Source organism: Physella acuta, unplaced genomic scaffold (assembly GCF_028476545.2).
Source record: "Physella acuta isolate Inbredline_101_S28 unplaced genomic scaffold, ASM2847654v3 ptg000142l, whole genome shotgun sequence".
In the NCBI taxonomy this organism is placed as follows: Eukaryota; Metazoa; Mollusca; class Gastropoda; family Physidae; genus Physella; species Physella acuta.
This window is the reverse complement of record NW_026731661.1, coordinates 2,660,308-2,674,944: the sequence shown is the minus strand read 5'-3', so window position 1 is coordinate 2,674,944 and position 14,637 is coordinate 2,660,308. Positions and strand designations below refer to the sequence as shown.

At 34.7% G+C, this 14,637-nt stretch overlaps 1 protein-coding gene across 1 annotated transcript; it reads right to left on the bottom strand.

Moving 5' to 3' along the window:
* Positions 1-9,246: 9,246 nt before the first annotated feature.
* Positions 9,247-9,630, bottom strand: LOC131935321 (radial spoke head 1 homolog). Its single transcript, XM_059291703.1, has one exon. It carries the CDS (start codon positions 9,628-9,630, stop codon positions 9,247-9,249), a length of 384 nt encoding a protein of 127 aa, XP_059147686.1.
* Between the last annotated feature and the right edge of the window lie 5,007 nt (positions 9,631-14,637).

Genomic DNA, 14,637 nt, shown 5'->3' with positions numbered 1-14,637 from the left:
TTTAGGTACACTTTAATCAACAAAAGAATTGGTAGGTTGTTTCCCTTATAAAATGTAAATTAAGTTAAGTCCCGTTCATTTATCACATTTAAAGAATATAATTCTAATATAAGTCTTTCTCTAAATTTGTGTGAGTAGCACAGAGATATGAGTCTTAACAATTTCATTTTATTTAAAAATAGTGTAGAGTGTATATGGAATAATTACGTCAAATAATGGCTACAGTATTATTCATGTTTGCTTTGTTTTATTTCCTATCTATATATATAATTCTCTTCTTCGAGCCGTTAGAAAACAAGCTGCAAACGCTCTCCCTACCTCCCCACCCCTATATGGTTTTAGTGAGCTGTGTTCACTCTAAATGTTTACAAGCAGAGCCAACGATTTTAAACGTAGGGGGGGGAGTAGGGGGGGAGGGAAGAAAGGGGGGGGGGGGGTATGGTCCTTAACGAGCTACTTATAGTGTTTTAAAGAAATATTTTCAGTGTCAGCGTTGGTACTGTCGAATTCACAAATTATGAATTATTGAAAATTAGAAACAACTAAATAGCGGCGTATGTTATGCCGCGGGCCGGTTCGTATATATATAATTCTCTTCTTGGAGACCATAGAAAACACCACGCAGCTTAGCCACCACCCTCGTCCACACCTGTCAAGTGAGCGATGGTTCACCCCGAATGTTTACAATAGTAGAGCCGGTTCGAATACGTGACGGCTATTAGGGGCAGATAATTTAGTTCTTAAACGATTAGAAACTAAAGGGAGATAATAAGTTTTGTTTGATATTTTCATTGCCGTTTCTAAACGGCTGCTTTCACTGGGCGGGGTGAGGTGGGGGTGGGGTGGGGAGGCAGGAGGTGGGATAGTGTCGAATTCACAAATTATGAATTACTGATAAGTAGAAAATAAAACAACTAGATAGCGGCGTATGCTACGTCGCGGGTCAGCTCGTTCATATAATATGGAGTAGTTTAGACGTTATGTTCAATCGTTTTTTTATTGTCCACCGTTCTTCATTTATTTAATGTTTGATTTAGAATGTTTTTGGGTCATTTGATCTTTTTTTTTTTTTTTTCATTTTTGATCACTATTATCATTTAATAATTGGTTGTTTTTTGTTTTGTTTTTTTAGTTTTTTTTTTGTTTTCCCCACATTTCATGATTTTTTTTTTCTCGTTACAAAAACAGCTATGGTGTGGGTAACATTTTCTCCACCTTTCTTTGCAGCTGATATATTTTTACAGCTAAATAAAGCAGTGGTTAGTTGTACACTTGCAAGTATTGATGTATAGAAAGGCAGCTTCTGAAGCAAAGTTTCAGTTAGCTAGATCAGCAGCTTTAAAGAGAACAGTGTTTCTTCCAGACTTTTTTCTCCGGGGGGGGGGGGGGGGGGGGCACTTGAAATCTTCGGGGTGGGCGGTAAATTTTCTTCGGGGGGGGGGGGGGCGGACACTGTTAAAAGTATATATTTTCTATATAAATTATATAAATTTCATTTCGTTGGGGGGGGGGGGGGCGGTAAAATGTTTTCGAAGAGATGCCTGGAAGAAACTCTGAAAGAGAAGATGCATTTGTGTTGGTTAACATTCAGTTTAATAACAATTACACAGCCATGTTATTTCTGTGTTTATAATATTGTTTGTATTTGTTTTACGATCAAAATCAAATAATGTGATGACTTTGGTTGACTTTTGGCAAAATGTATTTTAGTTTCCCCTCAGTTCTATATAGCGGTGGATAGCACTGTCACCTTGAGCTGCGGGTGTTGTCATTTAAATTAAAGTAAATAACATGCAATTGTTTTTACACTTATATATATATATATATATATATATATATATATATATATATATATATATATATATATATATATATATATATTTATATATATATATATATATATATATATATATATATATATATATATATATATTTATATATATCATATTAATATTAATTGGACTCTGATCGAGAACCGCAATATATAGTGCTTTTATTTTTATTAATTCGATGTCTTTAACCTATTAGGGGTGATATGTAAAATGATCTTTTTAGCATTTTATCTTTCCAAAAACAGAAACTTATTTTGCGCTAAAAATAATAATTGTAAATGTTCAACTGTACTATACAATACATTAAAATAATAATGTTTAACTTTGAATGTGCCACATTTAAATGATTACTATTTTATGGCATTCGAATAGAAAAACAAAGGAGAACATAGTGTTTTCATTAGACAAGCATGTACTATTATATGATGAAACTAATAATAACATTAACTGTTATATATACCATATGATATGTATTTTTTAAACCTAACTTTAACCTTAATGTTTATCAAAAGATCATCCAATATGTAAAGTGGGATAGCTTATATTGTATGGAAAAGTTTTTAGGCGGAAAAAGTATCATTTTTGTTGTCTGAAAGTGATTGTTAAGTCAAACATTCATTACACTGGATGAAAAACTCAGCATAATACATCATAAATATAAATTATGGAATACATTAATACACGCAACAGTTGCTGATCAATTTGTTTCTATTTAAAAATATGATATTAAATGATAACTTTAATTTTAAAATGCTCGCACTAGCGTTGCCGCTGTATCTTGTTGTAGTATGACTTGATTAGTTAAGTGACAGTGGGTAGTCTAATGTTTGTTTGACCCACAACTTCCACACATGTGTCGTCTTACAGGAATAGCAAATACAATGTTTATTGGTATTCTTTATAATTGATTTGTATGTAGTGTGTAAAGGTTGATGAATAGTCCGAAAATTGTGAAGCTGCGGTTGTAGTTTGCTAAGATTTCTCAGGGCCTTTTTGATTGTTTTTTTTCTATTATTTATTTATCTTAAATATGAATAAAAAAACCAATCCAACACTTCTTGTAAAGTGATGAACATTTATCTTGCATTTTTAGCGATCTGGTCAGGAATGTAGGTGTCAGCAACTCATAATGACATAGAGAATGTAGAATGCTTGATATTTAGGTGCAGGATTTTTTTTCAATGTTAAAAATAGTTAATTAATAGAAAATGACAGAGGCCTACATTATTACAAGACCATAAAAGTTTTGAATATAAGGGTTAGAAACAAAAATTTAATCTTAGGTTATGACACAACTGGCTATCTACTGGACTGAACTAATGAAAACTAAATCTGAGTAGATAACATGGGAAAATGACAAAGGAATTAGATGCTGGATAAGTAGTGAAAAATCAGCCATTAGTGTTGACGTTGCGATTGCAGACTACCAATGTATTAAAGTTTAAAATAAATATATTCATTAATAAAAATGAATAAGGCCTACATTAAAAGTCATTTTGGTTTATTAAATTAGAATCGTAAAATTGTAATAATCTTTAGAAAAACCAAAACATGTGTTTGCTAGAAAAACATTTTGAATAATTGATATTTTAAAATTAGAATGCAGTATAAATATATTTTATTACTTTTTATAATACGTTGTTCTACTAAAAATGTCATCAAAAGTTATTTCCCATTACAAACCAAAGTCAATTCATATTCCAAGGCACAGTGCATTGCTAATCAAAACATTCCATCACATGCCTACTTTGATTCGGTCAACTTCTCACCTCCAACGCTTGTAGCTATTTATATATTTTGTTGTAGGAGAGAACAAGTGTAAAGGAAACTTGTTGCAATCGGATGGAAGCTTCGCTTTATTTTTTAAAATATCGTATTGGTCGTTACCTTAGTTCTATACCTATAATCAACCAAATTTTTTGGTCACTATTTTCATTTGTATAGTCAGCTCCAGAAGGTAAAGCTATCTCTGCTAACTTTTCTAACACTTGAAAACAAAATAACAATATCTTGTCATTTCTTTTAGACTTTCTTGATCTCCTGACTAACCTCCAGTATTAAATCTACAATATGTTCTTCTTTAGTTGTATACCCAATACTATCGACTGGCACTCTAGAAGGACAATCAAAGCATACATCTATTTGCAGTAACTTTTACTTTTTTTTTTTTTTTTTTTTTTTCTTTTTTTTTTTTTTTTAATTTAAAGCCACAAAAGTCAAACATAACTGCATAAGCACAATGTCATTTGGAAATAATTTACACAAACAGTTTACATTAATTACAATTTAAGCATTTTTGTTTTAAGTGATGCCACATTCTTTACTATGATAATGTTTACATTATTTATACGTTTTCAAAAATGAAATAATTGGCTCGGAGAAAAAGAGCAGATTTCAACGTATATAAAAGATCAGGCTTAAACAATATAACAAAATATATAACATATTTATCTGGTTCTTAGGATTTTAAATACAAAAGCAATGTATACATATATATATATATATATAGAAACGTATCTTTTTAAAGACATTTACGAATGTTTAACTTCTTATTAGAAAATTATTATAAAAATATAATAATTCTATATTGTTTTTGTACTGCTTAGGTAGACTTTAATCAACAAAAGAGTAAGAAAGTTGTTTCCCTTCTAAAATGTAAATTAATTTAAGTCCCCTTCATTTATAATATCGAAGCAATAGAATTATAGTATAAGCCTTTCTCTTAATCGGTCAGCTTAGCACAGAGCAGAGGCGTAGCGATGGGGGGGGGGGGGGGGGGCAGGGGGTACATATGTCCCCGGGCGCCGACCTTAGGGGGCACCAAAATGAGTTGTTAAAAAAGAAAATATCATTTAGCTGCATTTTTCATTATAAATAGTTTGAGAGGGGGGGGGGTGCAAATCAAAAGTTTGAGGGGGGGTGGGAGGGGTGCAAGTCGAAAGTTTGAGGTGGGGGGGGGCGCCAAATTGAAAGTTTGTCCTCGGCCGCCGGGAGGGTCGCTACGCCTCTGGCAGAGACATGAATCTGATCCATTTTATTTTATTTAATAATTTAATAATTATTCATGCTTGTTTTGTTTTATTTTCCTATTCTTTTAATTTGAAGTATTTTAGAGGTAACCTTATATTGTTCATTTATTGTCCGTCATTCTTCTCTTATTTAATGTTTGATTTAAAATATTTTCGGATGGATTTAAATGTGCAAATTATGTCACATTTTTGGTCACTATTATCATTTGATAGTTTTTTGATTTTTTTTTCCACTTTTCATGTTTTTTTTTTTTTTTTTTTTGTCGTTACAACAAAATTTATGGTGTGGGTCAGATGTAACATTTCCTCCATCGCTTCTGAGTGAATCTGATATATTTTTACAGCCAATAACGCACTTTTTAATCTTATAATTTAATGTATTGTAGTATAAGCAGCTCTTATATAGTGACATGTGCTAACTTTTCTGACAATAGAAAACAGACTAGCAATATCTTGTCTTTTCTTTTAAATTTTCTTGGTCTCATGGCTAACCTCCAGTATTAAATATACTATCTGTTCCTCTTCACGTGTATGACCCAATACTGTCGACTGGTACTCTAGAAGTACAATCAAAAAATACATCAACTCGTAGTAATCTTTCTTAATATCATTTATTAGATAAACTATGTGATAAAACTGTGGAGGTTCCATCAACTGCCTTACCCACAACGTGATTTGAATATTCCATATATATCATATAAACACTGACTGTGATATCTCAGTTTAAAATAAAACTTTTCAATGGATTTTTATATAGTTTAACATGTAATTAGAATTTGTTTTAAGTTGATTTAGGCCCAGACAATTATTTACTATGCCTATAAACCTATAATATATGTTTCTAATTAATGCCCAGCATTGAAATGCAAACAAAAATTTTCTTTTTTCGTTGTGCCATATAACGAAACATAAACCAAACACGCATAATGTATAGAGGTCTGTTAAATTATCGTTCACCCTACCAGATGCTTAGCGACAGATGGGTCGGGCAGATGGGTCGGGAAATTTGATGGTGAACGTACCCACGTTATTTGTCATCAAATGTATGAACAGTCATCACAAGAACCTGCACAGCTCGATGAAGCACAAAATCTAAGAGCAGTCATTGGTAGAACCCCTAGGGTCGGAAGAAAAAATTATTTTCTACTTTTTAGTCCACAAGAAAAACGTGGTTTTTAAAAAAAGTTTTTTTTTTTTTAAGTATTTTATTAAATATTAGTTTTACTAGGTGTCAGCTCTGCCATAGTTTTTTTTTTTTTTTTTTTTTGTTGGCGTTTAATATTGTTCCTCTCTTGCTGCTTTCCCTTTCCAAGGGTTGGCAGCAAGAGTAGGTTTGCATAAAAATATATACATATAATAATAATAATACAAGCTGTTACATTTCTAATACAAAACGTCTATAAAGTTAACAGAGTTCTATATTTGAAGAAACTACTCTACAAGATGTGAAACGTTTCTTATACCATCTTTCTGCTCCTGGGTTAAGAGATCAGAATGGTGTGCTTCCATATGCTGAAGAAAGCTTCGTTTTAGCAGGAGTACATCACAAAAGCAACAACTTGTTAAAATTTCAGTATGTTTTACCTGACAGTGTTTTGCTAGGTTATTGTGCACAATTGTATCCTTGCAGGTGTTGCACTGTTTCAACTTAGCATGTTCTGCATTTTCATGCTCTCTAGCTTCCTTGATTGTTTGGTACGACTTAAGGCAGAAAAGGCAGGTCCGACGATCATATTTTTGTTTCGTGAATTCTTTAGGGCTTGTTACTTCCCCTTGTACCAACTTTTCGGTTTTTTGACTCTTCGTTTTTAGCTTTGCCTCTGTAGTTTTTAGAATTTTTACTGTTTTTGTGTCTGTGGGGCTGTCTTCCTTTTTCCTTTTTGATTGTGTGCTGTCACTCATTTCTACACTTAGGCTAGGGTCGTTAGTTTTATAGGTTGGCGTCGCCGTAAACGTGAAAGTGTCCGGGCTCAGCGCGAGTGGTGAGGCAAAATTTGGTATGGGTACTTTTGATGCAGTTGCTTGATGGTTGGAGATTTCGATGTGCTTGTACTTGAGGTTGTTGGTTCATTAGCTGTATTTGCTTGTTGGCTGCTTGGTATTGGTGCTGGCTGGGCGGGTGGCGCTGGTTTTTGTGCTGGAGGCTTTTTTTTTGGGCGGTGTTTTTGGGTTCGATTCTGCGTCTTTGATTGAGGGGTTTTGGTTATTGGTGATTGCTTGGCATGGGGGCTTGTGGATCGGGTGCAGCTGCAGTTTGTGCTGGTGTTTGATCACTGGGCATTGATTCTGGGTTGAGAGCTTGAAAGCGGTTCGTCCAGTGTGAGGTTGATGAGCAGGTTTGGCAGGCTTGTTTTCTATCGTTGATGGCTATTAGAATGTTGAGTGATTTGTTTTTGTAGTTTATTTGAATGTAGTGGGGTATGGTTGCTGGGTTGTCAGTGTAAATGGAGAAGCTGCGGTTGGTGGTGTGGGGGATTGTGTTTATGGAAGGTTCTTTGTTGCTGTAGGGTTGTAGTGCTTGTATGAGAGCGCGCTCGTTGAGTGTGGGTGGGACCCATCTAAGGGTTCCGTTTATTCTGTCCTTTTCGTGTAAAGTGAAGTGTAGCGTATATGGGCCGTATGTTTTGTGTGTATTATGTAGAGTGGTGACGTCGAAGGCAATTGATGTAAAGAACCAAGTGTCTGCACGGCCGTAGTTAAGGAGGAAGATCTGTTGATTGCTTATTAATTGGCGAAGGATATGACCCCTCAGATTGGGTTGACCTTTTGAGTTGATTGTAACCTGGATGGTGGGTGAGTCAGCAGGGAAAAGTTCCGGGCAGTCTTCTTCAGGTAGATCCAGTATGGCGGTTGTGGCTGAAAAGGGTTGGGCCCTGAATTTCATTAAACACCCCGGACCGTAGTCCGGGTGGCTCCTCCCCAAGTCTCTCGACCCAGGGGGAACATCCAAGGGCGCAACCCCTTTGCTGGCGTAGACTATATTTGCATATGTCGTCGAGCTAGGCTGTGACATTGTTGGACAATATATTATATATATAAAGCTCAATTCTGTATGTGGGTGTTTTACAAACCTCCGCTATCTTCATCTCTTTCATTCTTAAATATACATATAATACATAGAAACGTTTAGTGGTAGGGGTGGGGGTTATAAAGTAGTAAGCTGGCATAATCAGAGTTCTGTAAAGAAACAGCGACATACGGTTATGAAGAAGTTTTTTAATTGTGTGGTGGTTGGGGTCGGGGTTAAAGTCGCCAGTCTGCCCATCCAAAGGTGTTTTCTTTTTTTCGTTATACACTTGTTTAATTTGTAATTTAGTTTTGGTTTAAATTAAAATCCATTAATATATTTTTTTTTTTTAGCTTAAGTTCTACGTTCGCACATTTAGATCTAGATCAGGGGTCGGCAATCTGCAGCTCGCGAGCCGCATGCGGCTCTTTTGATATCAAGATGCGGCTCTCCAGCTCCTTGAACAAATACTAATAATCGTAATTAAAAAAAAATATTTGAAATAAAAAAAAATGTTAGTGGCTCTTTAAAACCAGGGAAATTTTGAAAATTGTAACTTTTGGCTCTTCCGCTTCAAAAGGTTGCCGACCCCTGATCTAGATGCTATCGTCCTATTCATCCATTAATATTGTTTTTTTTTTTTTTTTTTTTTTTTTTTTTTTTTTAAAGACAAGCACTTGACCAGGCAATATTTATTAATGTAAATAAAATAGTTATCTCATGATATCATCAAACAATGCATTAGATTTTTCTATTCAAATCATATGTATGTTTTTTCTATGAAAAGCATTCAAAACACGTTGCCTAAATGCGTTTGCTCAGCTTGTTTTCCTTCAATGTAATAGCTAATACAGATTTCACATATGTCACTTCAAAAGTGTAAAAAATAAAAAAAATAACCAAAACATAAATTTTGTATTGTAAAAGATTCACATTTTAAAGTTGATTTTGATTTCCGTGGGGAGATGTTTAAAAAGTTAAACCTTTAACTTGATTCTGTTGTATCTTGTAGAAAATGTGTTTCCAAGAGCTATAGTCTAAATTAATCCAAACTATAGGGTATAATAGAATCCTATCAAAAAGCTTTACAATTGTAAAAGTAATTTTAAAAAAGGATGCAGTAAATTTACACCATAGATATTTAGATGATATAAACATTTCAATGTTAATTAAACATTTGTTTTGTCTTAGCTTTAGTCTACATCAACAAATCAGTGTAGCTGTTTAATGTACATTTAAAGTGAGTTGTCTTAGCTTTTATCCACACCATATCTACAGATCAGTTCAGCTGAAGCTTGAACTTAAGCCCTGGAGCTGCCTTATAATGAAATGTTCCTGTCCATATTTGCCCTTCTGTATCATGATATCCCCCTTCTCCTTACAACATATTTTCCACAAAATTTCCCTCATAGTATGACCCATTTGACCAAGTATATTTTCCAAAACCATGAAATTGGTTGTTTACAAATTCTCCTTCATACGATGCATTAGATGGGTGGGTGAGTTTTCCTTTTCCATTCATACAGTCATTCTTCCAAGAACCTTGATATATAATACCAGATGAGCTTATATGTGTTCCTTGTCCGCTTCTTTCAATGGAACCCAAATCTGTCTGCGTACATTCACCCTCATAACGATCTCCATTTGGAAAAATATAAACACATGTTGAATTATCTAACGATACTTCTGGTTTTTCATTCTTTTTATCTTTCTTCTCACTTGTCAAAAATAAATATACAAATGCAAAGCGTAGACCAGGCATTAATACTATAATTTACTTAGAAAAAATCAAACAGTTATCGAAAAAAAATTTAGAGATATAGGAGAGTGTGATCAAAATAAAAATCACAATATATTTAGCATTAAGTACTGTAATCTGACAAAAGTTTTACATTTAGAGTTAGATACAATATAAAAGGGACTATTTATAGATAATGTCATTTTACATCATTATTTTTAAAAAATAATTAAATACAATATTTATTTTATGTTTTGTTATTAAAAATAGTATATTTTATTTTATTGCTATTCTTTTTTTTGTTGTGTTTCTTAAATTAATGTACTAATATTTGATTGTTTCCCCTGCGTAAAAAAATACAAGAGTTACCTTTACCTAAACACTAGGCCTACTTTGTCAATAATTTTCTATTACTGCGATCTATGGCAAAGCATAATGTTTATAATTATATTTGCGGTTTGGGATGTGGGCCCACGGGTATTTTGTTAAATTTTGAAAGAAAATATATTGTTTTTTTTTGTTTGTTTTTTTTTTTACTTCATAAGTAAGCTGTCATTTATCGGATTTAATACAGTAACGTAGAGCTACACAAGATTGTTTTAAATCAATTAAATCTATTTAAATATCGTACACTTTCTTAGCAGTTGTATATCTTAAAAGAATGTTTTAAAATATGTTAAACTTAGCTTTCTTTCTTAAAAATAATGCGTTATCTCATATACGCTAAATTCTATGTATATTTGATTATTGTTAAAATCTTTGTATCACAAATACATGCTTTCTAAAAGCGCGTAATGATTAATTCAGTTCTGAAGTTGGTGGGGATAGACCAATATAGCTAGAACTTGTAAATACGTACGAAAAGACGTGTATTTGTTTTTAAATGTGATATTCTTTTGTACTATATGAACGGCTAACAGTTAAAGTTGAAAGCAAACATACATAATAAAATCCGGTATTGATAATAGTCAGTGCTGACTTGTGTTTATAAAGTTGTACCCAGTTTACCATTACAGATGTAGCAGATAGTTTCTATGATGGGCATGCATATTTTACAGCTAGAGAATAGGTATGTAATGTTCTTATGTTTGGTGTGATTGACATGTAGTTCTATTTTTTTTTTCTGTTGCTGGGTAGGGGAGGGAGTGGACGTGTTTTCTTCACGTGTATTGTTATTTCAGTGGTGGACGTGAATACTGTTATTGTTACGCGTCGGGTTAAGGCTTGGTAAGTCATTGTTTATAGTGAGTATATGAGTTGTGTTCAGTCCCACGTTGTTGTGTTATTCCCCTTAGACCAAATGTTGGTATTCAGTTTACTAGGTGTGTGAACAAGAGTTGATGGGCTGATTTGGACAGAGGGCTAGGCGAATATATTACGGGTGTAGGCCCACACTAATACTGTGGTCCAAATTTTGTGTAGTTTGTTGTTTGTACTTCTTAAAGTCGACCTTAACAGCTGGTGGCCAGTAAAAACAAGAAGAACTTACAAATAGACCGGCCGTACAAAAACATCAACCACTGTAGCGATCGCAATTTACCGGGACTTGTCACAGTCGTTGATATTGTTTAAGTGTAAATGTTTACCATATAAGGTGTTTATTGCCTGAGACTTGTCACAGTCGTTGGTATTTTTTAAGGGTAAATGTTTACCATATAAGGTGTTTATTGCCTGAGACTTGTCACAGTCGCTGGTATTGTTTAAGGGTAAATGTTTACCATAAAAGGTGTTTATTGCCTGAGGCTTTCATCGTCGTCACCTGATGGTTGTTATCATCGTCACATCTGAATTTGTATCATCGCCACTACCGAACTGTTACTGTCGTCATTAGCGAACTTTAAACGACGTACCTACTGAACTTTGACACCATAATATTTACTACCAATGACAGAGAGTTGCTACAGGAATATGGCTTGGAATTTCGAGGTAAGTTTTTTTTTTTTCTATTGGTCTTTAGCGGGTACTCACGACCGGTTTTTTATCTTTTGTCAAATACAGAAATCTGCATCTAATAGAAAGTTTTGCTTTACAAACTTAGATGTAAGATTTTATTCCGTCTCCAGTCTCCTCTCTCTCTCTCTCTCTATCTCTTTCTCTCTCTCTCTCTCTCTTTTACTCTCTCTTAATATAAAAGGCATATGGAATGGCATCCTAGCTATAACGGTACTAAAGTTATCGTGTTCACAGTCATACACAGGCAGACACACATACACACACAGAGAGAGAGAAAGAGAGAAAGACATTCTGAAAAAAAAAATCCGACTCACGGGGGGTATAGAACTTCGAGATTGGTGAATATTAGTAGTAGTAGTATATTAAGTCCCTTTTGGGTCGTATCCGCTGGCGCAGGCGCACCCAGGATGCGCAAAGGATATATAGTAAAATACTCGGATGCGCAGGGGGATGCGCAGGCGCCGCAGGAACAACGAGATATAGTAAAATACTCCAGGCGCAGGCGCAGGCGCAGGGTGAAGGAGCCGCAGGCGCAAAGACATATAGTAAAATACTCGGATGGGGATGCGGATGGGGATGGGGATGGGGATGCGTATGGGGATGATGAGGATGCGCAGGGATGCGGATGGGGAGTAGGTCAGTAGGTCAGTAGGTCAGTAGGTCGCCACCGGTGACCTTGTGACGTAATCACCGCAGGTGACCTAGTTACGTAATTTTAATAAGTTTTTAATTAGTTTTAATGACTTTTTAAAATTTTAATTAATTTTTATTAACGAGTTACGTAATTTGATCGTGTTTTTAATTAGTTTTAATGAGTTTTTAAAATTAATGGATTTTAATTTTAATTTTTAATTTTATTTTTTTCATTATCTGTTAACTTTAAGGTTCTATAACTCTATATATTTAAATACATTTTTGATTCAACCGAGTTTACTTTTCCTAACGTAAGTACATGTAAAGAGGGGTTTCCAATAGATCTGTAATGAATTAGGCCTTTTTGACTATGACTTGTTGCCCAGGTGTTGACATGATACGCTTTTTTGAGATACACGTACACACACACACACACACACACACACACACACACACACACATACACGCGCGCGCGCGCAAAATTCATACTAGGTCGATAAAGGCGGAGAGAACTTATAGGTATACATTATCATGGTGACAACAAAAGCGATCCTTATTTTATTTACATGAAAGCGTGTTTTCCAAAAAGTGTCACCATGCCGTTGTCATTTTCGCAGCGGGGTTTAGTTTAAGTGCACCTCGTGCACTTTTGTTTACATTTTAAAAGTCGTGTCGCGTGTCTTCCCTAGTAGAGAAACGAGAGGAAAGACAACTGTTCTAAAATTAGAACAGCCTTGTTTACAGCCACGAGTATCATCCCTTGTGAAACATATTCGCGTCAGAATCCTTAACTAAACATTCAATTTCTTTAACAAGTTAAAAAATAATTTAGGAAGTCAAGGGTTAACAACATTAGACGCCACCCTTTTTTGTTTTCTGTGACGACAAGGCACAATACACTTTTGTATTTTATGTCTCAAGTAGAGGGGTGTGATATTTATTCTTTGTAAGAGTCTTGTAAACAATGGGTAGACGATGTGATTACTAAGTAAGAGGAGAGAGAACGGGGTTTGCATCGCGATATTTGAAAACATGGCGATGTTTAACCTCATCCAAAAAAGGCAATGAACCTAGAAGGAAGACGAATATATATCTTAGTCTTGCAGCAGATTACCTTCCCATGTTCGCTTTAGTATTACAGTTTTCATCAAGCTTCTTTTTGACTTGAACTTCTTTAATTTTTAAGAAAGCCTGAGACTTGCCACAGTCCCTGGTATTACTTAAGGGTAAATGTTTACCATATAAGGTGTTTATTGCCTGAGACTTTCATCGTTGTCACCAGATAGTTGTTATCGTCGTCACATGTGAATTCGTATCATCGCCACTACCGAACTGTAACTGTCGTCATTAGCAAACTTTTATCGACGTTCCGACATAATATTTACTACTAATGACAGAGAGTTGCTACAGGAAAAGGGCTGGGAATTTCGAGGTAAGTTTTTTTTTTTCTAGTGGTCTTTAGCGGGTACTCACGACCGGTTTTTATCTTTTGTCAAATACAGAAATCTGCATCTAATAGAAGGTTTTGCTTTACAAACATAGATGTCAGATTTCATTCCGTCTCCAGTCTTTCTATCTCTCTCTATCTATCTCTCTCTCTCTCTCTCTCTCTCTCTCTCTCTCTCTCTCTCTATTGATATAAAAGGTATACGGAATGACATCAACCTAGTTAAAACGGTACTCAAGTTTTCGTGTTTCACAGTCACAGACACACACACATACACATGCACACACACATGCACACACAGACATTCGGAAAACATGTTTTTTTAGACTCACGGGGATATAAAACTTCAAGATTTGATTACATGTCAATTTCGAGTTTTGCACGATTACAATAATGTATCTACACTTCGTATGCGAGTAAGGAAAATGACGATAATTGTATAAAATAGATTTTTTAAAAAGACAAAGCCAAAAACAAGCCACATTTCAAAATATCGTATATTGCAACCACATATACTCACTAGAAGAAACTTACTGGGTCATTAGACTATTGGCGTATTTTCTTTTTTATTCGCTACAAAAACAGTTATGGTGTGGGTTAGATGTAACATTGTCTTCATCTCTTCTGATTGTTGCTGATATATTTTTTATTTCCGTCTTATATTTAAACATATTGCTGTATAGTCAGGTCCTGGAGCTAAAGCTACCTCTGCTAACTTTTCTAGCACTAGAAAAAAAATAGCAGGATTTGGTCATTTCTTTTAGACTAACACTAGACTACCCGTCATCCGTTGGATAACTGTGGGTTTCGGGGGTCATCCATAAAAAAACATCACGTCTGTCACTCAGAGAAATAGCGACCCTTAACGGCGCCCGGGGACAAACTTTTCAATTTGAACCCCCCCCCCCCCCCGCAGGATTTTGATTTGCAACACCCCCCCAAACTTTTTATGTGCACCCCCTTAACTTTTCAATTTATTTTTCCAACCCATTTTGGCG

Excerpts from the sequence above, each read along its gene's own strand:
- LOC131935321 (XM_059291703.1), bottom strand. The coding sequence starts at position 9,630 with ATGCCTGGTCTACGCTTTGCATTTGTATATTTATTTTTGACAAGTGAG.